Source organism: Lathamus discolor, chromosome Z, assembly GCF_037157495.1.
Source record: "Lathamus discolor isolate bLatDis1 chromosome Z, bLatDis1.hap1, whole genome shotgun sequence".
Taxonomy (NCBI): domain Eukaryota; kingdom Metazoa; phylum Chordata; class Aves; order Psittaciformes; family Psittacidae; genus Lathamus; species Lathamus discolor.
In genome coordinates, this window is record NC_088909.1 from 18,071,263 (window position 1) to 18,089,074 (window position 17,812).

The following is a 17,812-nucleotide window of genomic DNA, read 5'->3' on the forward strand; positions in this document are numbered from 1 at the left end:
ACCTTGGTCCTGTAATGCACTGTGAAGGACTGATTTTCTCCATTAATAGTCTGTTTGTGAGAACTGGAAAGGTGACCTGTAATACAGCTGCTTTTTCCTGATTTTTCCATAACGACATTTTGAACAAGCAGATGATGTCTTTTGATTCAGTGTGACCTTGTGTGTTTTGGTGATTCCCAGATGCTTTAAGAGAAACAAAGTAAATGAACAATAAAACGCACTGTTCACTTACATTTTCATGTCTTGAGTATTCATAAATTATACCACTATATATGAAATTAATTTTATAATTTCATATAGTTTCATGTATAAGGATGTGATTTATGTATTAAATATATGTGTGTGTGTGTGTGTACCTTTTGCTCAATCCTCTTTTCAGTTAAACCTATGTATATTTAAAAGTTTAGACTTATACTTGTCTGTAACAAGTGCAAAAGAATGGAGAATATGGATACTTCTAAAGGTTTCTATTCCCTGCGTCAGAGTTTTTCTCTCCATAGTGGTATTGAGTTCAAAGGCTAAGCTGATACTTCTGGGGCTTTGACAATAGAAGTCTTACGTTTTCTTTCATTCTCCTAGAGTATCCATTCCAATTAGAATGTATAATTTTACAGCACTTTGTATGACAAGGAATTTTTAAAGTATTACTCAAAGTAAGCACATTAAAGAATGGCTGTGTAGAAGTTTGAGCATCATTGTATTTAGGATTTTTATGTCAGCTGTTTTGACTTCTATCACAAGTTACTAAATTTTATCCTTTTATCCCTGTGCTAGCTGTGTAACTGCATGGTTTCCAGGCAGGAATATTTTCTTGATTTGAAGATGTCAGAAATGAAGACTATTCTGTTCCGTTAATAGTTTGTCCCAGTGTGTGATTGACTTCACTGTAAAAAAAACAGGCATATTTGAATTTCTCTGGGTTCTTTTTCAAATTCCAGCTTCCTCTGTAAGACAAGAGAGCTCTTTCATACAAGATATTTTCCTTCAGTCTATCAGTTTTAAATCTGATAAGTGAAGCAAATTGAGTTAATTATTATCACCTATTTTCCACTTGTCTACAAAATCTCTTTTCTCTGCCGTCTTTAATGTACTTTTAAAAAGCTGGAAGCAAATGTTATTCCGTGTTCCTCTCCATGTTATTCTATGGTATTTGTCTACCTAGTGAAAACCAGAAGGATTAGATACTATGCAGGGAATTCATCTTGGGTTGTCCAGTATAATATTTACATTGTTTTCAGATGCATGTGGTTTGAAGCACAAACTCATCAATTTTCAGTCATCTTTCTCCCTGTTATTGCATCCAGTTCTATAACACATTTGGTCCTGATCACTAAGTGACCTGACAGAGCTAAATCCTGTCCACACGGTTTTTAACCATATCAGTCTTTGTGTTATCTGCAGAAATTGTCAAGTAGCAGATCATTGCAATTTACTTTCAGAATACTGATGAAAATGTGATTAATACTGGCCACTGTATTGCTCTCTGGAGGAATCCCTTATGAGGGTCACCGTTTAGTAGTCATTCCCCATTGATGTTTATCTTTATGTTACTTGATAGGCATTACTCACTTGTGGTATATGTTCTGTTGACATTCAATGCTGCTTGGGAAAAAAAAAGTCATTCACTAGCTAGTGTAAATCAATTCATCCTATTCCTCCATAGTTTCTTCTAGTAACTGAACTTGTGATCTTTAAGAGTCTGTTCAACAAGATTTATTTTCCAGAAAAAAACATGCTGATTGGCATGCTTTATACATTAATATTATCTGTCAAATGAATTCTGTACCAGCTTTTCTGTTGACTAATAATATGCAACATGGCCTATAGATACCTGACTCTATTTCCTTTGTCAGGATAGTAGCACTCTAACAGTCTTTGTAATTTCCAGAATTCAAATAAACATACTGGGCCACAGAGTTCTTCAGTCTTTTACAAGTTAAGTGCACAGCACAGTGCCAAACTTAAACATCTCAAAGAAGGCTGGCTATATACAAAATGGAGTCTGTTCTCTTTGTGTGCGTTCTTGAGCAAGTTGAATAAAAAATGAGTCTGAACACTGCTAACAGCTTCCTGGCACAGTTCTAGCTGACTTCTACCAAGAGGGTTTTTTACATCAGTAGATGATTATTTAATTACAAAAATCCAGAGATGCATAGAATAACATCCTTTGTTGTTTCTGAGTGAAAAAATTGAAAAGGCAGACTGGCAAACTAATATTTTAAGCACCGACGTTTTCATAATGCAAAGGTGTTCTCTTCAATGTATTCCAAATCTTCTAATTAGGAAGATTACAAATATTTCTAGCAAATTGGTACCTGATTTAAATTATCAGGCAAATGTAAAGGAACAGTATTTTTCTAATATTTTGTCAGGAGGAAAAAGAAAAAAGAGGGGGAAGAAGTGCATGTAGCAGTCTCTGAGGACTTGAAAAGAGCCTGTGCTTACAGTGTGATTTCACCAGTGTTTCACTCTGGCTACCCAGACAAGCCAACAGTAAGTAAACTGAGCCTGGTAAAGTCATCAAGGTTTGGAAAAGGGAGATCAAATTGGTATCTGTTAGCAGAAAGTAGCTAGGCCAGGCCTGTCATTGTTAGGGCATTTAAGCAGAGAAAAAGGTCAACGCATACTTTGTATTTCAGATTAATGTAATAATGATGATACATGAAAAAGTGAAGCAAGTAGGAGGGATACTAGGTGTGTTGCATGCTCAGGAAAGTCGTGTTTCAATGAACTGATGAAATTTCTTCTCTTTCTCTGTTACAAGAAAGGAATGACTAACATAGCTCAGCTGGCAAGCAATAAACTAGGAAAAATGGAGTCTAAAATAAAACATTCATTGACAAAATAAAACGTATGGAAGGCTAAGGCCATCCACTGTTCATAAAGTTTAAATAACTGTTCTTCAGCAGACACAGAATGAAGACAAAACAGTGGGTCTCTTGTGAGAGTAAGGAAATGGATGCTTTTCAGTATGTGTATGTCTTTCTTTCCTATGAATCTGCACCAAATACAGAGGGGTGGACAATTTATGTCACCCAGCAAGAGAAGATTTCTGTTTCCTTGGGCTCAAAAAATGACACCGTTATCCACAGAATCTGAACATGAAAGTGTGGTAACTAGGTAGGTTACTTGGCAGAAATCCCTGAGAAGTGCTGTTGGTTCATTATTGTAGTCCTGCATCACTCAATGTAACACATGGAAGATTCATGCTCGTTGTGTAATGAATTAGAGAGAAAAGTTCAGTGTGATACAGGGAGCAGGGACTCAATATGATTATAAGTACTAGGGTTGGGATAGAATGGCTACCTCAAGTCCTTAAGAGAAGTTACAGTTAATCATGCATATGTATGTTGGGCACTGATGTAGAGATCATCTCCAGGTGAAGATCATCTACACAGTGAAGCTTTAAGCCTGTGCTGAACTTGAAATATATTTAAAAGTTCCACTGAGCTAAATGAGATTTAAATATGTTACTCTGCATTTTACTCAGATCTGATAGAGGATTGAATCTGGTCCTTGATTAACTAATATAAGAGGTCTTCAGAGTTCTGATGTGATGTTTTAAGAGAAATTCTGTAACTGAATAATGTGAGAGTAACATTGCCAGCTTATCAGCACAGATGTCAGCTTCTTTAACCAACAAAAATCAGGTTTTGTAGGCATTTTATAATAAAGAATTAATCAAGAAAAAGTACTTAGATCTTTGAGCATGAATTTGAATTGTGCCTTGCAAATACTAACAAAATAACCCATCTGAACTGCTCTTAAAGCATTGGCACCATATATTTTATTATCATTAGAGTGTTCCCTATAGCAATAACTTTACCCAAGAATTTCAAGAGTAGCTGCATTATCTATTGGAAAGCAATTTTTTACTTTCTGTCGAGGCAAGATAGTTTTACGAATAGCTCAAGTTTACTCCGAAGGCCATTTCAATCGTCCGTAGATCTTATGATATTATGTTACCTTCTTTTGTTTGAAATTCACAGCATAAGAAAGAGAAAGAATGACATAAATTGGATGTTAGAAGAGTTCTGAAGATAGACATCAGAAGAATTCAAGAGTAAGAAAAGAATTCAGCATTATTTGTTATTTTCCATCCTAAAGTAAAAAGAGAACAAAGCATCAAAAGCATCAGTAGTGAGAGGTAGCTCAAAGCCAGAGCTATATATCATAGCCTATAAAACAAGTGAGTTGGCACCACTAAAAGGTCTAAAGTCTTAGTCTGTGGTTTAAGTCATTGATATTGCAGTCAGAAAGATCCCTTACACCATGGAAAATAATACGAAAAGCTATATGCATTTGTTGCAATAGATGTTTTTGGTAGTAGCATTTTGGTACTCACTTGGCTGAATAAGTCTTTCTGGTGCTGAGAGAATTCAAGACCACTTATGGAATCTTATGGATCAGGGCTGTGCACTTTTTTTAAACACTCATGGAAATAATGTCTGTGAAACTAGGGCAGAATCAGATGTTTGCGGTTTATTGTGTGTTTAGACTGATTGCAGTCATATTCTGTGAAGGAAGGTGCATCCCTGTCTAATAACTTTACATCAATTCAGTCTGTACTGGAATTTTAGTTGGCATTAAAAATATTGCAGAATTACATTAATTGCAAAATGTGGAGGTATAGTGATACTGAACTGTAGCACAGAATTTCTTCCCTTAATGCAGTTGAAAATAAGAAATGCATTTATTCACATTGTATTTTGGCAATGCTAATTATTTACAAGTTAAAATAGAAAAGGGTATTTAACACCTATATATATTTTCAGTTATTTGAAAGGGAAAGGATAAATAGAAAAAAATCTGAGGTCTTGTTTTGTAATGAGAAAGATTGCTCCACTTACAGAAGTAGAGAAGCATATTTAGCATATTGTTGCCATATAATTTTTATTTGTGCCTGTATATATGTGTGTATATATATATGTTACACTGTAGCATTTCCAGGGACATCAAGTCTATTTCTCTGCCAGCACTGGAATTTGTTTTTTCAGTGGTATATTTTTATAGTGATTTATCCATAAAATATCACTGAATAAAGCAGCAGCCATAGAGAAATTCTGCAGTTATTGAAATGTGACTAGTTACATGAGGCTTTCTTCTTTTATTCCTAAACTTCTTTTTCCTCTCTTTGAGACTCCTGGCCTTTCTTGTATCTGTTTTTCTCATTTCCCTATTATTTGTTCTCTCCTGCTTCTATCTGACCTCTTGTTGACCTAAAGGAAACTGTGTTTTAGTCCACAGGATTGCATTGCTCTTATAGTATTAGTTTCAATATATGTCATAAACATTCTGGTTGCAGGCTACAGCCGAGGTGCACAACAGGGAAGACAATGTAGTTCTGCAGCACAATAAACCTTTTTTTTTTGTTCCCTAAGACACATAGGAGTTCAAGGCCGTATCTCTTGCTAGAAAATGTGCTGTAAGCTCCTCTTATATAGATATGTGAGTATATATGTATCCATCCGGGGAAAGATGTATATATGTACAAATATGTATGCATACCACAAGTTATAAGTAAGATCTTAATTTCAGTATGCAAATAGAGATAGTCTTGTGGTTGTTCGGCTTTTCCGGTCTATCGTTGTTTTCTTTTGGCTAATGAAATGTGCAAATGCACTGGAATGGACCAAATCTGATGAGAGCTGCACATCAGTAACAGTCCCAGAGCAGCCAGACAGTATGGCTCCTGGGGCAGGACCTCTGTTTTGTGTCCTAAGAAACATCAACAAAGGACCGTATCATGTAAAATCATACACAGAGTCCTTCTTGCACAGCAGTTACTGCAAATATCTAAGTTTGTGGTTCCATTCTGCTCCTCAGTGCTGCCCCTTCTGTATCACCCTTGCTTTGGTCCTGATGGAAGCTGTAGGATTTTGAGGATGGGTTGTGTTAGCAGCTTGCAGCACTTCAGAAGGAAGCACTTTGGCCTGAAAGGATTACATAGCTTTCATGCTGAAAAGATACAGCTCATTTCTGCCCAGTCTGGCTTAAGGATCAAATGATATGGCTACTGATAATTGCATTCAGTCATGTTTCTATTGATTTAATTTTCACACATAACAGATAGGGTTTTGTCATACAGCAGTTGATTTTTAGTCCTGTGAAAAGTTGTCTTATGGAAAAACATACAAGAAAACACTCAATAAGAAAAATGTTTCAGCTTTCTTGCAGAAATCCAGAGCCCGCAAACCCTGAAGTTCTTTGGAAAATGGGTTTCCTTATTTTAAATGACGGGGCATTAAAGGGGAGGGTCCTCATCCTGCAGTGTCATCCAAAACTACCCAATGTTTACACTTCTCCTCAACTATGACATCCACATAAAAGGAGTACAAGAGATAATGTGAAACAGTACATGATGCTGGAAGCATCATTAACTTTTCACTGGCATTCTTTCGGAAAATACAGCATCTTTTGAAAAATGTGCCATATGCATGGCTCAGTCCCAGATCTTCCAGAAGTCTAGTACTGGCAAGGGAGGGCATCTGTAGCCCTCTGGGAAGCAGACTATGGAGATTTCCTTTTCTCCTCTTTGTTGGTTTTTATTTCGATTTCCTTTTCCTTTCTTTTTCTCAGTCATTTAACGCTGTTCTGCACAACAGAGGGGAGCATCTGGCCCCAAGTAAACACCCAATAAAATAAGTGGGGGAAGTTCACAGCTCCCTTGGTGCTATTGCGTCTGTCTGTCTGGTTGTGGACTCAACAAGATAACCATGCATCAATTTACATTGTCCAGGCTATCTTCACAAGCAGAAGTGCTTGAAACCTTATTTTAATAGAAGCTTAGATTCTGGAGAATACTGTAAAATCTCTCCAAAGGCTCCAAATCAGCAATTCCATCTGTGTTTCTGCAAATGTAGAGGAACAATGCCCCAGCTGATTGTGCAAACAAAATGAAAATAGTTATTTTAAAAGTGCATAAAATCAATACTTCGGGGAAAACAAGTCAGCTGTGTTTATACTCAGCGTATAGCAGACATTTTGTTTCTTTGTCTGAAAAAAATCATAGGAAAGCAAGAATGGTAAGTGAAGTAAAGCAGCTGATCATACAGTGCAACAGAGGGGAATGGAACATCAGATGCCTCGGCAAAGGCTTAGAGCATTTTAGGATCCTTTTGAGAGAATATAAATTGTATTGAGGTTGATATATTTCTGTGCTGTTTGAAGTCAAAGCCAAATATTCCCAGCACAGAGGGAATAACTCACATCCCATTGCTGATCATGAAAAGTATATATCTATTCTGTGGTGCTGAAAATTTCCTCCTAAATGCTGCCTTTTTTGGACTGATAGGGTTTTTTGCAGGTATTGGTATGAAGGGCTGTGTATATAAATATGTATAAGTGTGCTTCTCATACTGTCAAGATACATTGCTTGTATACATATTGTTCTAAAAACAGGAAACAAAAACATCTGAGAAACAGAGTGGAAAGAGAACAATTTGTAGACCTATAGGTTAAATTGGATTAAACTTCATCTTTCAGCAAATTCTGTGTTATTTATTCAGTTTTTCTCTAGAGGTTTTCCCTACCCCTTACATGTTATAGAGAGCAGTGATGTTTCTTAATTAAAAAAAATCAAACAGACATGGAATGGAGGCTGCCCCACACAGCCATTCTCTTGTGGGAATAGGAGGCGCACTGATTTTCTCATGGGCAGTTTCTAGGCCTGTTGGACAGAGGGGACAAAGGAGAGGAAACGCTGTGTCTGGGGAAGTCAAGTTTGCATCACACATCTGATGCCAGCACTGTTCGTGGTGGTATTACAGTTGCTGCAGTACCATTTACTAGGTATTGCTCTTTGGTAAGGTGGAGTTGGTGGACGTGGTAAGGAAAGTCATTGATAATCTCATCAGAAGTATCTTTTGCATAGATTTCTGTTTATTAATTCACCCACAGTAAAGGTGAATATATTAGAGAAAGGAGCTTCTTGTGCCCTCTTTTCTTCCATTCTTTCTACCCAGAGCTAGAATGTCTCTGGTGCTTTGTGGCTTTGTCTTACAATTCTCACTCTGTAGCTGAAGATACTGTGCAGCAAATCTTTATCCTTTCCCACAGTTTGTTAGCTTAATAGTTTAGAAAGACCAAAGTATATTTTTGCAGATTTTAATTAATATTGAAGCAAAGAAAAAAAAAACCCTGATTTTTTTTTTTTTCTCTACAGTTAAACAAAGCAAAACATTCTTTAAAAAATAATTTTTGAGGTTTTCATTTACTTCTACAAGCACATGTGAAACACGCTGGTGCACCACTTGAAAACTCTTACCAGTTGGACTCCACCAGTGCTTTGGTTGCTGTTATTTCAACATTTGGAATGTATTAACAATTTAAGTTGTTCTCTTACCTGATTTACAATTTGAGTAATGATAGAAACCGTGGCATTTTGAAGGTCATGGAACTGTCACTTAAACCTTTTCAGCATCAGCTTCATTGATCTTTCTCCTGCCTCTCCATGGAACAGCAAAATGCACTATGCAGGCCAGTCTTAAAAGATGGACTCTGCCATAGATTCACTTTGTAGAAGTACACACAAGGATAACACTGGCTGTTTCCAGGCTATTCTACTGTGTCACCAGTGATGCCTCAGGATATTTTAGCAGCCCCTCATTTCCAGGGAATGGCTGACTTTGGAGGCATAAAGTTCTCGGGTCAGTGACTGTAAACTTTGTTTCTGTAGAAAGAGCCAAATGACACAAGTCATTATCAGCTTTTGAAAGAAGAAGACAGGAAAGATCTAACATGCCATCATGTGTATTTTTACTTGCATATTTGGAGCTGATACATGTTTTTTTCCTTGGATTAAAATTTAACTGATACTGCATCCATCCCTTTGTAAATCATAGAATGTGGCTTTCTGTTTTCAAGCTTCTTATCTAGAAACAAGCTCGTTTTGTCCCTTCTATAAATGCAGTCCCAGTCGCAGCCCTCACTTGTGGCTGGGCACACTGTAGTTATAGCGCATGAAAGAACATCAGCAGTGACTTAATGTAAGTAAGTGGGACAGATTCCTTGGGAATACACTGGGGATCAGATATTCAAAAGAATGAAGCACTCTGCTCTCTTTCCATCTGGCCACTTCATTTCACTGCCTGTCTGGGACAAGTACTTCTGAAATCTTGCTTGCAAAGTCAAATATTGATGTAATTTGTTTTGTTCTTAAAAGGCAGAGTAAACCTTGTTTTAGTTGTGCAGAGTCACACTAGGGACAAGCATGGAACAACTGAAAGAGATACTCTCTGTCAAGGTTCATAACTTTCTGATTGGTTAATTAAAAAAGCTAAGAATATATTTGGAGTAAGAGTTAGATTGCAGTATATTCAGAAATTCCAGTCTGGGCATGGAAAAAAAAAATAGAATTCTGTTGGTGATGAAGATAAAGAATTTGTGGCCATATAAAGGAGACATTTTTCATGCTGTTACATTTTAATGTATCTACATTTTCTCTGTCCTTTGGGGTTTTTTCAGTAAACTGCATTTAGGGTACAAATTATGGCAGTTAATCATAATACCAAGTCAAGGATTTGTAAATATTGTCTTGAGCATGTTTTCCAGAGTTAAAAAAAGAGATCAGAAAACATTCCAACCTTACCTGTGTTACACTGACTCATTAACTAACCACCATTTTCCAAACTTTGTTGAAACTCCAACTGAAATACTGATTTTTTTATATATTATATCCTGTCTCATGTCTTGGATTAGATCTCCAGAAGAGGTATTCCCAGGAGAGCATAGGATTGCTTCCCTCTTTTACAGCTGAGCTGGGCTGGAGTTCTATCCATGCCAGTGAGGGCACCGGTGACATAATGACTGCTGCACATTTGGCTTCCAGTGGAAGAGTTTCCATTTCTTCAACTTTGGTTTCACTGTTCTTTGAGAACAATGTGTCCTTTCTCTCCAGTGGCAAGGAAAGCTGCCTTCCACCTCCATGAAAGCAGCCTGCTGTTTTGCATGTTTCTGCAGTTATCTCAGCTTTGTGCTGAGCTCTGGAATTTGACTATGAGTACACTAAAGCTCTAGTGGGATTGCCTGAGATGACGTATATAATCGCCCTTACCATTTGACCCCTGTATTGTTCCATGGGGCAAGGTAGGAGCAATGGAGGCTTCATGTGACCCCCTCCAATGACTGATGTCAGAGGTCGGCAGTTCCTCACTGATTGGCTGGCAGAATATCCTATTCATCACCACTAGTATGTGATGGTCATGCTAAGAAGTAGAACCAGTCATAATGTTGTTCTCAGCAGTCTGCTTGATGGCCTTAAACCTTAATCAGTGGTTGGAATTTTTCACTTGTTGCCAGCTACTGTGACCAAGCAAATGCCTGGAGTAGAAGTAAACTTAAAATTAGGCATATTGTAATTTCTGAAATAGCTAATGCTGGAATGGGCACCCAGTTGGAAAGCAGCTGCTTTTCAGATTTCTCTCCCCATTCCATTTTATAATGAATTATATTCATACCTTCCAGCTTTTAATTTCTCAGGAAGTGAAGTGAAAGTTCAGTTCTTCAAATAACAAAGGTGACTTTTTCAATCCTTTTTAAGGACTTTATCTCAATCCTATCCATGTCCAAAATTGAAGAAGAATATATATTTACAGCATCAATTTCAATTTTCACTTTAGAGTTTTTCTGTGCTTTACTGAGAAATTCAGTTTGATAAAACATTTTTTTTCTTTTTGGGGCAAGTTTGAAGTTGCAGAACATCACATCTTGCTACTCCACATTGTATTAGCTGACTTACAATTGCCAATAATATAACCACTGTTATAAATGGATAAAACATTTAAATTCAGTATCCCTTGCTAAATTTCACTTTGAGGAACTATATTCAGCCTTTTTCATTCCCCCCATAGTTTCTTTTGGATGGTTGTTATTAGTATGCTTACTAGCTCGTGTCTATTGTGATTGATTTCTGGAAAAGCATTTGAAATCTTGGCCTTGTTGAAATCACTAGAAGTTTCATCTTTGACTTAAGTGGTATCAGGTTTTAATTGTAATGCATTGAGCAGCAGAAGTAAATTTGTCATACCTGTCAACGGGATGCGCTATTAGAAAAAGAAAACTCAAGGTTAACTTATTTGAGTAATTGTATGTATGTATTGTATGTAATCTCATATTTTCTCTGTGCTTTGCATGACAGTACAGATAGCTGAGAACTCACTGTGTTCTTTTGCATATGCTCTGGCAACTAAGAATGTAATTTTGAAATGGCATAGGATAATCCTAACACTGGGATTAGAGTAACTGTACATAGTTTGCATAGTAATTTCCAGGCAGAGGAAAGGTTTGAAGGACAAGGATGAAAAAATCCAAACCTGCAAGCAAAGCTCTGTGTACCAGTTACCTGTGCTATTGGGATCTGTGTTCGCGCAGCAGACCTATGTTGGAACAGTAATAAATAAACCATATTTGGTCAGGCCCACATTTGCAAAGTTCTTGTGAATATTAAGAATGGAAGATGCTGTTTAGAGAAGCTACTGCTGTTATCAAAGCAGCAGGTTAGCAGTATTGTATCATCTTAACCAGTGTCAGTATGGGTTTAATGAATGCACTTGTCTTAGTAGGGTGATCTGAGCACTGTTCTTACCTGGGATATTGGTTTAAAAGATACTGTGAAGTTGTGAACCACAGCTCAGTAACACCTTTATCCTAGCATGAATGGAGAGAGGAAATAAACTTCCATGTAAAACGTAATTTCGGGAATGATGGAGTAGCATGTATGGGTGGGTGCATGCTTTTGCAAATGCAGAGCAAATAACCCTTCCTCCCTTTCTGACTGTACTAGTACGTACAGAAGATGGCCAGACCCATGTTCCTTGACTTACCTTAAGAATGTCCACATGCTCTACATCAGTGTTTGAACTGCCAGGGGTAGGCAGCTAAATTAGTACCATCTAGGAAACAGGACTGTTCATATCTCCTCACTCTTTTGTACCTGCGCAGTCTGAGCCACAAATTGACCTTTATTGATCTGATTTGACTCTATCTCTGTGAAGCAAACACTCAAGCACTACGACAGAATCCAGAGACCCTAATTCACAGTATGTTATATAGGTTCCTAGCTAATAATTCTTATTTGCATTAATCACATTCATCAGCAGAACCTGTGACCACCTCCTGGTATATATGCAGTCCTGTTTCTGACAATGGAACAAAAAAGTATCTATTCTGAAAAAAGAGTGTTTTAGGTATATTGATACTTGATACTTACTAGTTGCAAAATTTAACTCTTAGAACAACGAGTGTTTTCCAAATCAATGGCTCACACATTACTGTAAAATATATCGATTAAAAAACAAAGCAAAACGTTAGTCATTTAGTCAGTAGAGTGATGCAATACTGAAATAAATTTATCCTTTGACTTTTGCATTAACCTTTTATTGACTGCTTGCATACTCATAATTAACACACACTTTAGCTAGCTTGGTTAATTTTAGCATAGTGATCAGTGTCCTCTAATGTAGCTGACACCCTGATCATCAAAATGTCAGTGCAGCCCAGGGGACCCTACCCAGGCAACTCTCTGTCCCAGTGAATGTGCACCTACCCATGGTGAAAATAGCCACCTTCCAAGGGGAAGCATCATGTATTGTCATACAGGTAGTCATACCAATGTTTGTAATGACTTAGGTGAATTTAAATTAATATGTAGCTGTTGGTAAATATTAATGCTCAAAGTCCATTTGGCAAAAGGAGACAACAGGGGGCTCACAAATGTGTGAAGCTGACAGGGGAGAGGTAGTGAGAATATGCACCACAGCAGTAACTAAATGGTCCTTAAAAATGGGCTTTTTTTTGACTGGAACTGGCACATTGTTTTAGCAAGAAAGTAAGGACCATGGAGTTTCGTGCATTCTGCATATCTTTAGACAGATCATCTTTTCTGTACTGTATTGGTGAGCGTGTGTTTTTATCAGGGTGTTGGAGGAAAATTGCTCTGAAATATATAATGGGAGTTTTTCTGTTCTTCTGCTGCAAATAAGGTAAGAAAGATGCCTCTTGATTTGGGATCTGTTCTGTCTGTCAGATCATGTGTTAATCCCATTCTTAACACATTTTCTGCATATGATACACACAGATGAGATCTACTCTCTTTTGAAGATTTGACTTTGTTAACTCGAATAACAGTTTTTAATTGATATATAATATTTTAATTAACTTACAATATTATAAATCTTGGTACTTTCCCACTACCATCATACTTCAGTGTTTGCAGTTTATCCACTGGTTTTGGAGGTTCATTAAGTTCTTTGGTATCTGGGAAAAGAAGGAATTTCTTTTTAATCTGAGTTATCATTGCTACTTACTTATGTTAGCTATCTTATCCCAGATACAAAGGAATTTTAAATAATTCTGTGCAGTTATTTAAGTGCCTTTGATTGCTCTGCATCAATTAAAAATGGTGCTGCTATCCTTCTGCAGGATCTTCAGGTCTGTTACTCTGCTACAAATTAAAGACCATTGTAGGAACAGTTTCTCTGACAGAAATTTATTAAAATCAATAGTAATACACTCATCTGGAAAGGACTGCTTTTGCACCCTAATTCTCTCACACACATCTGCTATTAACAACACATTTTTCACTGAAAGGAGAAACATGCCAGCTTTTAGCTTCTTCACCATTTCGGAGCCCTTTTCATTACTATTCATGTCTCTTTTCTGTTTCTCTCTCACAAATGGATTGAACAGCTTTTCCCTAACGTTTGTTGTTCAGGCGTTTGTGTTGCTGTAACTGTGGCAGCAGTCACAATGATGTTGTGACTGGGCAGCCCGTGAGCAGCTATTCTCAGTTTTGCAGACCACATAACATGCCTGCAGTGTTTACTGGCTGGGCTTCTTGATCTGTCATCTGCAATATTCTCTACATGGTTAATTTATCCACTTTGAGATTGAAATGCTTAAACTGGAATATCTTATACTACCCAGTAAATTGAGCGTATTATTTTGTGCCAAGAGAGAAAATAAAGCAAGATTTTAAAAGCCTTACAGAGTTATGCTGTAATTAGTTTCAGCTTACCCTGCATATTAATTTTCTCCTGTTCCTCTCTATAATTTGGAAAGCGTTTTCAGAACATGCTGGTACAATCAGTAAAGTACCTCTCAGAACTCATACACTAAACTGCATTTGCTCTAACAACTATTATAAAGCAGCCAGCAAAACAAATCCTCTGTTATTCTGTACAGTGCAGCTTATCAATGCAAACAGTTTAATATTTATGCTAAGAGGATTGTCACAAGTAGCTTCTGTTCCTTTAATTCTTGTTTTAAATAAATAATGAGAACATTTAAACACATTACTCTTCCCAGGGCCCTGAGGTCAGCTAATCTTATTATTTATGAAGTGATGTGCTACATAATAGTACTTAGTGCATGTTAACAGATGCTATTATCAGGGGCTGATGTGGAGAGCTGAAGATATATTGGAATGTTATGTGTTAATACTGTCCTTGTAGTGTAATGTACGATGGATTGAGTGCCCAGGATGCTGGTGTGGCAATTAACCACACACCAGCATGGGTGTAAAGCTGAAGTATGTTTTCTCATGGGGATTACACTGCCATTAATAATTCCCAAGAGAAGAAGACATCTTTCATTTGGAAACAGCCTCTTCCAGAAGGCTGACAGTGTAGACATGGAAGTTGCATGTGTCAATGTTTCTAGAGTTCATTTTGCAGAGATATATATAAAACAACTTCAAAATTTGTACAAAAATTATATACTTTGTAGAACACAAATTTTACAAAATGTCTTACAAAAGGCAAAAGTGTGTTTCTACAGTTTGCTTGTTATCTCTTTGAAGAACTACATAGACCTGTAGTATATGCCAAAATTATAGTGATGTTTAGCATTTTTCTGTGTCTTGCTCTATTGTGAGCATTAACTGATTAATCAGCAACATGCAGATTGTTTAAGAGGAGGGGAAAAGAGAAGGGCAGAAATCCTCCTTGAACCGTGACAGCTTTTTTGATATAGCATGTTGTATCATAGTGTAATCTTAAGAGATGTGATGGTTGCCACTTACAAAACTTTCTTCTGCAGGCTGCAGTTCAGTTCAATAGACTTCAGAAGTATTGATGAATAATCCATTTAATAAAAAACACTGTAATTTAAACATCTTCTCTGGGGACTACCATACACTAACCTCTTAATTTAATTTTATTGAAGTTTTGCCCACCTATTCATCATTGGAAGTTGTTATTAACCGCCATTTCCATTTATCTTTATAGAATTTTCTCGTTTTATATTGCCTTTTTCAGAGCTAAGCAGGTTGATACACTTGTAAATCTCCAGAATCTACAAAGCTAGTCTGGCTTCTGTAATATTGTTTAATCTATCCCCCCTGACCTTAATGCAGTAAATTCAGTTTAATCTTTCTCAATAATCTAGTAATACATTGGAAACTGGCAAACATTTAAATCTGATAATAGTTTAATCACATACTTTAAATAACAGCTGAGATAATGAAAAAATAATTCACCATATAAAGGTACGCTAACTGAGTTTTCTCTGTGATTGGCTTTTTGAGAAATCCCTGTAGAAAATACAAAGCCTACAACAGAAATCCACTGGAAATGAACAATCCATTTGGTCAGAAGATGTGGTATTTCTTTTTTATTATCATCTTTCTCTTTGAATTAATGCATGAATGTATCCTCGCTGAGTATTCAGTTTCTTTATACAATTTTACTTAAGTAGTTCGTCTGTTTACCTTTCATTTCAGATGCCAGTCAGAAGCAGCTGAGAGCTTGCCAGAAGACCAGAAACCAGAATGCCATCCCTTCTGGACAGATGATGAATGTAATATGTCTCTGCCGTATGATCTTGAAGAAGTAATTGCTGATCTACAAAATCTTGTTCAGTGGGTAGAATAACAAGTGACCTTCTAGCCTAGAATTGTTGATGCTCATCATTTGCATTTTATCATAAGTCTTTTTAGCCTTATGATTCCTTGACCATGCTGTGTTTGTCAACTCAGAGTTTACCAGTCTTCCCACAGTACCTTAGGTACTGTCTCGTAATAAAGAAGACCAGGCCCCAGATCGACAGAAGTGGGCGGCTTTTAAGGCCTGGCGTCTGGAACACCAGTCTCAGTTCTCTCCTCCACTCTTAATTCCCATTGACCCTACAGCCCATGGATATCCGTGTTTACACAGGTTCCCTTGGTGTCTAAATTTCAGCTTCCATGGTTGCCTAGAGCTACCTCTGGCTTGGCAGGTTTGACCAACACAAGGTGTAGCTCACACCTGTGACAAAGCAGAATCCATAATCTTGGTGTCCTAGTAAAGAGACCAGCTTGGCGTGAGCCTGCTGGATAGCTTCAGAATAGACCTGTGACTTCTTCATCCACTAACACAAACAGAGATGCATGAGGTGGTGGATAAGGCCCTTCATGCAATGGCTCTTCATTAGAGCATGTTTTCAGGTGAGGAACTCTGAAGGAGCATCCTGACATAGATCCCAAGACTTTCTTGCTGCTTTTCATCATGGCAGTTGAGCAGTGCTGGGAGAGATTTCCGATGTGAATCTACACCTCGTGGGCTCCCTGGAGCTCCGAATTTGGTTCCCAATCATTACTTTGTTTCTGCATGTTGTGAGTCCTATTCTGAGCCCAGGTTTTCCCAGAGTACTGTCTGAAGAGCTGATGGACCCAAGTAAGGGTTTCCATTTGGTGTCAGGTCTCCTGACAGCAGATTTAGTGTGATATTGGGCATTGTGACACCTGTGTTGATCTAGTGAGATCTATGAGAACAAAACCAGAAAGAGGATTAGAAATGGAGCTGTTTGTGATCTGTTTTGTAGTAACATGCTATAAAAAGAACAGTTCTATGCTGGACGATACAGGACACTCCTTAACAAGAGAGAGATTTTTCATTTGGTTAAGTTGCTATTTCAACTTGAGCTGGTGTACACCTTCTCTTTTGACACAGAAAGCAGAAGAAAATCATATTATGGTGTAACAGCACTGTCTGTATTACCACTATGAAAGAAACCAAAGAGACTCAGAGCTTGACATTGCCACAAAGAAATGAATATGCTTCATGTGTTAATCTTCCTTTTAAAATCACTGTTGAGGCCAGGCTTACGCAGAGCAAAGTGCTCTGTGCGGGGCTTCTGCTGCCGAAAATTGTACTTTTGACAGCACAACATATGCCAGACCTCCCTGGAGCTTAAGAAGCTGTGCCAGCAAAAATTCAGTTTTAGTGTTATAAAACTGTGTCCACACCTAGCAGCTTTTGCCAGGACAATTACATCAAGTAAAGATTGTACCTTTGAAGTGGTTGTGCCAGCGAAAGTATGAAGACCTGCATCAAGCATTTTCATTGTAGTCTTAGACTTCTGCAGAAACTGTTAGCCACCCTTTAGAATGTAAAGACTCTCTGAAGAATAAATTATTATTTAAAGTGGGTTTGAAAATATTATAACCTTTATCTATACATTTATCTATTGTCTTTTGTGCCACAGATTTCTTAATATTTAAAAATCCTACATTATGGACATAGCTTTTTATTCCCTGCAATATCTAAAGATGGCTTTACCAGTGGGCAGATAGCATATATTTGGATTAATGCCACACTAAATACTGTTTGCTTTGGAGATCACTTAGAGAAAAGCTAGCTGATGATGTGGGAATTCTGCTTTTGAAAAGGCAATTCTCAGAAACAGATATTACTTTGGAAATGAGCAAGATGAATTCAAACAAGCTAATGATGTAACACTGTTAACATAGCATTTGAGGGGATTGTTTGTTTATGCTGTTAATTTATGATTATTTTGTGTTTAATTAAGCCCTGCTAGAAACCATGGTAATCACAGT

At 37.3% G+C, this 17,812-nt stretch overlaps 1 protein-coding gene across 2 annotated transcripts in view; it reads left to right on the plus strand.

The window, feature by feature from the left end:
- Positions 1 to 17,812, plus strand: part of FTO (FTO alpha-ketoglutarate dependent dioxygenase) — a 253,797-nt gene that overhangs the window by 231,420 nt on the left and 4,565 nt on the right. Inside the window, exon 9 of one of the 2 annotated variants that reach the window (XM_065664127.1) lies at positions 15,719 to 15,795. In XM_065664127.1, the coding sequence (XP_065520199.1) occupies positions 15,719 to 15,795 (77 nt within the window). Of the gene's footprint in view, positions 1 to 15,718; positions 16,448 to 17,812 lie in introns of those variants that run through there. The other variant, XM_065664126.1, reaches the window with a different exon arrangement.